Below are 6000 nucleotides of genomic sequence, written 5' to 3' on the forward strand. Positions count from 1 at the left end.
TGCAACCTTTCATCAATTTTTCTCTGCCGTCCAAGGAGATTAGCTACAATGCCACGGGTTGTAAACTTCTTGATTTTATGTTGCACACCATGGACTAAAGGAACATCAAGATCTCTAGATATGGGCTTGTAACCTAGAGATTGTTGATATTTTTCAACAATTTTGGTTCTCAAATCCTCAGACAATTCTCTTCTCCTCTTTCTGTTCTCCATGCTTAGTGTGGCACACACAGACGCACAATGCAAAGATTGAGTCAACTTCTCCCCTTTTCATCTGGTTTCAGGTGTGATTTTCATATTGCCCACACCTGTTGCTTGCCACATGTGAGTTTGAACGAGTATGACATGCTTGAAACAAAGTTGTTTACCCACAATTTTGGAAAAGTGACAACAATTTTGTCCGGCCCAATTTTGGGGTTTAGTGTGAAATTATGTCCAATTTGCCTTTTTTTTCTTCTGTTCTTTTTTTTGTGCTGTGCCAATACACACAAAGGAAATAAACATGTGTAATTACTATCATTTTCTGGAACAATTTCAAGGGTGCCAACACTTTCGGCCATGACTGTATATAATAAAAAACATATATACATGGGAGGGCCTCTTTAAGGAATTTGAACCTGTGATTATCCGATCTCTTATACTGTATACTACAATACCTGAGCATAGCAGTATATAATGAAAGTGTAAGTTTCCTTTGAAGCTGAAGTTGTGGTTCAGCTTCATAGTAGTACCAAGATGGCAGCAATGGGGTCCTTCAGTTGGTCCCTGGCAACCATATTAACCCACCGGTGCTCTGCGATCGTGTTGTGGAGGGGCCAAATTGAGCGCATGAGCTTCAGCATGCATTCCATTGAGTTTACAATCTCTAACAGCTGTGTTTTAAAGGGGATTTCCAGGACTTTTAATATTTTTGTGTATGGGGCTAAGAATTAACAGGAAGGTAGTTACTAACTATCTAACCGCCTGTTCTGCATCTGGACAGTCTCTACCGGCGATTCCCCCGCTTCATTTTATCCCTTGCCAACAGAGCAGCACCTTCTCTTCTGTCTTGCTCTGTTGACTGGATGTCACTGTCAAAGTAATGCTGATTTGACAGCCGGTCCCTCGCAGATGGGCAGTGGTAAGCTGGTTGTCAATAAGCATGACATTGGCAAAGATGCCCCCATCAACAGAGCAGAATGGCTGAGAAGGCGCTACTCTGTGGACGAGATGTTGCAGAGTCACCTGCAGGACCAGAGATTGGCACCAAGTAAAACAGGCAGGCAGTTAGCAACTATCTGCCTGTTAGTTCTTGGCCCCATATGCAAAAATATAAAAAATCTTGTATAACCTCTTTAAGGGAGTAACAGCAGCAATTGGAGCTCTGCTCTGGCTGCTGCTATTAACCACAGATAGTGGCTATGTTATATAGCTGGGATCTGCCACATGTGGACAGGGCTCAGTTGCTGTACCCTCTGTCCACACAATCACCCCAGTTCTGGCATACATGTAAGCGAGACTGTGCCAAGGGGTTAAGGAAGTGGCAGTCAAGCATGTGCATTGCAGCTTTATTTAAAGGCTATGGGACTGACGTGTTTAGATGAGCAATGTGCTCTAGTTAGTAGTGGGACCCTTACTGAATAGCTGGGATAGGAGATAAGTGGTAATCTAGGTACAATCCATTTAAATTACAACCAGATTGCAAAACAGTCGGATGCAAGTGAACAGTAAAAATGCAGACACATACTAATAAAATGGTTTTCCTAAAATTTGTGTAACTGCCGTATATTTTCTTCTGCTTTCCTAGGTCTGTGAACTGGACATCATTTTTAACTTTGAGAAAGCATACTTTATACTGGATGAGTTTCTCATGGGGGGTGAAGTTCAGGAGACCTCCAAAGAGTCTGTGGTGAGGGCCATTGAGGATTCGGATATGTTACAAGAGGTAATTTCCTTTGCGCTTAAAGTACTACCTGTACACTTGATAATGTTAGGCAAGCTATGGAGAGAAAAAAAATGTTTACTAAAAAACATGCCAACCATCTGGTACTTTTGTGGCAAAGACTGTAATCTTTCCTATGTAATCCTATCTTGGTGGATATTTTAGGCTTGGACGCACTCGGGTTAATCTGGTTTCACCCTTATTAATTTATATAGCCTTTAGTAAAGAAGGGAAAGGGAGGACATGATGGAAAACCTTCAATATCTTAAAGGTTTAAATAAGGTTCACTAGCAAAGTGTCTCAATCAGAGACTTAACACAAGAACAAGGAGGCACAAGATGAAATCGGTTCAGTGGAGGATGAGAAGCCATCTCAGAAAATAATGAACAAGTAGAAATAAAAAAGAAAGAAATAGTACAGACTAGATAGATCATGTATTTTATTTGCTGACAATTTTCCATGTTTCTGTTGCCATTATTAAGGAGTTATTCCCAACATTTAAAATTCTCACCTTTTCCTTGGAGGAGTTTCGCAGAAGGAAAGTGCTCCCTCTGAAAGCCCATCAAACCCCACCTCCCTCCACAGCATGATTTGTAGGATGCCAATGGGTTACTATGGCAATCACAGGCCTAACAATGGCGTCTGGGTATGCCAATCAACCACAGCCTATTTGTTCCTGCAGGAGTTGGGGTCTAATAGGCTGCATGTTACTATTACACTGACAGGGTGAGCTAATACACTGTAATACATAAGTAGTGCAGTGTATGATCTATGCTGCTGAAGGATCACATGTTCAAGTCTCCTTGTGGGACTAATACATATTGTATGAAGGTGTTTTCAAAAAGAATCAAAACCCCAGTTTTCCCAATAAAAAGTAGTTTAATCTGGAAAAAAAAAAATACCCTCCTTCCACCGCCCAAAAAAGCACATTTTCATTATTTATCCTGCACAGTGAAAGTTACAAAAATGGGAAAACATTAACTTGGTATGAATTGTCTGAAAGCCTGAATTGCTTTTTATTTTTTTCCATCCCACTTCACAAAAAAATAAGTAAAAAGTGATCAAAATGTTGTATGTACTCCAAAAATGCAAGCAGTAAAAACTAAAGTGTCTCAGTAAAATCCTATTTAAAGGAGTATTCCCATCTCCAAGATCCTATCCCAATATATAGTAGGTGTAGTAATAATAATATTAGCAAATACCTCCAATTAGAAATGTAGTATAGTATTTTTCATTCGCTATTTCGCTATGCCACTTACCTCATGTGCAGGCAATACAGGACCTTAGGTATCCACGGTTACGACCACTATCAGCTAGCTAACTGTCACTTTATCAGTGGATGTAACCATGGATACCTAAGGTCATGCAATGCCTGCACATGAGGAAAGAGACATAGCGAATCAGAAGAACTATACTACATTTCTAATTGTAGGTATTTGCTAATATTATTATTATTACACCTACTACATATTGGGATAGGATCTTGGAGATGGGAATACCCCTTTATGGCTATGTCTTCACAATGAGCTTTCGATGAGTTTTTTTTATGCAGTATTGGCATAGCCTCGCCGGTGGACCCGGGGAAGAATACCGCTCAATTTGTTTCTTTATAATAACCAACAGCCGGAGACACTTATTTTCTGAAAGGGAACAGCCCCTTTCAGTTTTGGTAACCTATCCCTAATGTAGGTCATCAAGATGAGATAGGTGGGGGTCCAGCACTCGGCGAAAGCCAGATGTAAGAGATGAACAGAGTGGAATAATGCAGCTCTGTATATTGTTTAGTGGCTGCTGCCGAGTACTGCAGGTTATCTCTCATTGAATAATGGTGCCAGGTTTCAGTCCCCCACCTATCTCCTAATGATGACCTATCCTATGGAAAGTCATCAATATATTAGTCCCAGCACAACCCCTTTAGGGGGTAAAAGGCATAGGACAGTATAATCAAGGAGAATCCTTACATTCATGCTTTTTTCTTTTATAGGATTTGTTGAATTTGGGAAAACCCATTTGCTAATATTCAGTTAGGCAATTCTGAGTGAGTAGGTCTTTCCTGTACAGGACCCTCCTCTAGGAGCAGGAGCGGTTCTGGAGGACCCGGGCAACCCATTCATTTAATTGCATTCATTTCTCCTGTGGAGGCGCTGCAGAGAATTGAACACTTGCTAAGGAGACATCCAATTATCAAATTATAGTCTGGGGACAAAAGGAAATTGTCCAAATCAGGCAAGCCCTTTTAAACTGTAGAACCCCGGATAGCAGACTTATTCTAACATAATTGTGATCTGCGGAAATATATGACAAAGAAAGAAAGAAATTGTGATCTGAATGATGGAATAATGTGCCAATATGTATTTTTTTGTATTTAGACAATGGAAGAATACATGAACAAACCAACATTTTAAGACTGCAACTCTAAGATCCGTCCACCGGAGCAGTAGACTCTGCAGTGAGATTTTTGATTGGGCAGAAGACATGGCAACTGCCCTGAAGGATCAGGTGGCACCGCTGAGCAGTCCTTCTGCCGTCCTGCTAGAGGGCGGCATGAAATCAAGTGGGACATGATTACCAAGACTGCTTTATTCAACCCTTTGCAGCTGTATGGACCTAGACTTCTACAAAGTGAATACACGTTTGCAAAGGGAACCTTGCTTTTTAAAGGAGAAAAAAAATATATTTTTTTTATGTATATTTTGACTCTTAGCAGAGTGACTGCTGGAAAATGATGACCAAAGCAAGGACTTAAGTGAATGATTTTTATATCTTAATACATCTTTATACGTTTGGTGTAAATGGGCTAATCAGGCCTCATTTATTAAAGCTGTCTAACAGAAAAGCAACCAATCACAGCACAGCTTTCATTGTTTCACAACAGGTTAAATATTGAAAGCTGAGCTCTGATTGGTTGCCATGGGAAACGAGGACAATTGCTCTACTATCTTTTTTCGATAAATGATTCCCAGCGCTTTCTTTCTTGGTGTAGAATGATCTACCGAAAATTAATGCAGATCCTGAATATCACGCAAATATACTAACTAAATAAATGGAAAAGGTTATCATTTAATCAAAGCGCTTTGCAACATTAGATTTTTTTTAAGTATTTTTTTTTTAATGGTTAAGGTTCTTATGAGCACAAAATAATATTAAATAGTCTCTGTCTCTCTGTCTCTCTGTCTCTCTGTCTCTCTGTCTGTCTGTCTGTCTGGATGGCAATTCCATTGGCAAGTGACAGGCAGACAATCAGCAAAATCAGTACATTTTAGCCCTACTCCTGTTACTACCCAAAACCCACTTAGGAATGCCCACTTTCAATAAAACCTGCCATATTGTAGCTCCGAAGATTGTCCCAGCAAGTATGATGGAGTCTGACAATTTTACTGTTTAGCTACTGCTACTGACTTTTCTGCAAAAGCCAAGCTAGATATCAGATTGGATTGCCGATATCTAGGTTATCACAGATATCAGCCTATGTACGTAGTGGAGATGATCAAATCGGTTCACAGGCCCCTGATCCAACGGCCATGTCAGTATACCGCCTCTTACCTGCCAACATTCACAGATCCTCTTTTGATTAGCCAACCTGGTGCAACATCATCATTGTGGTGTGATGCACGATGACACCGCACTACGCCGGCTAATCAACAGAGGAGCTGGGGATCATCATTATGGTGTGATGCACAGATGACACAGCTCTACGCTGACTAATCAACAGAGGAGCTGGGGATCATCATCATTATGGTGTGATGCACAGATGACACAGGGCTAAGCTGGCTAATCAACAGAGACAACAGAGGAGCTGTGTATGCTGGCAGGTGGGAGGTGGTATACTGATGTGTCTGCTGGAGCAGGGTCCTAAAAATCTATTTGTTCATCTCTAGCTGGTAGCAGTAAATGTTTGGACCTGTTAGGGATATCTTTGGAATAAAAGAGCAGTATTTTACTGGAACAACATCTTCTGTGATGAGTGTAGACTGGAGATGGGAGCATATTCACCTAACAGCACATATAGAAATGTAACCCTCACCCTCTATCAAACTGAATAATGTAATAAATTAAAGGGATTGTCTACTACTAGGACAA

General features: G+C 40.5%; 1 protein-coding gene across 1 annotated transcript in view; it reads left to right on the forward strand.

Annotated features, from left to right (window-relative positions):
* Nucleotides 1-4831, forward strand: part of AP1S3 (adaptor related protein complex 1 subunit sigma 3) — a 54297-nt gene extending 49466 nt beyond the window's left edge. Inside the window, exons 4-5 of the mRNA XM_073674596.1 lie at nucleotides 1786-1923; nucleotides 4290-4831. Coding sequence (XP_073530697.1) covers nucleotides 1786-1923; nucleotides 4290-4325 — 174 coding nt within the window. The 3' untranslated portion in view covers nucleotides 4326-4831. The remainder of the gene's footprint in view (nucleotides 1-1785; nucleotides 1924-4289) is intronic.
* The last annotated feature ends 1169 nt before the right edge of the window (nucleotides 4832-6000 follow it).

This window comes from Phyllobates terribilis, unplaced genomic scaffold (assembly GCF_046119375.1).
Source record: "Phyllobates terribilis strain yellow unplaced genomic scaffold, ASM4611937v1 Scaffold_3__8_contigs__length_932513732, whole genome shotgun sequence".
NCBI classification, from domain to species: Eukaryota; Metazoa; Chordata; class Amphibia; order Anura; family Dendrobatidae; genus Phyllobates; species Phyllobates terribilis.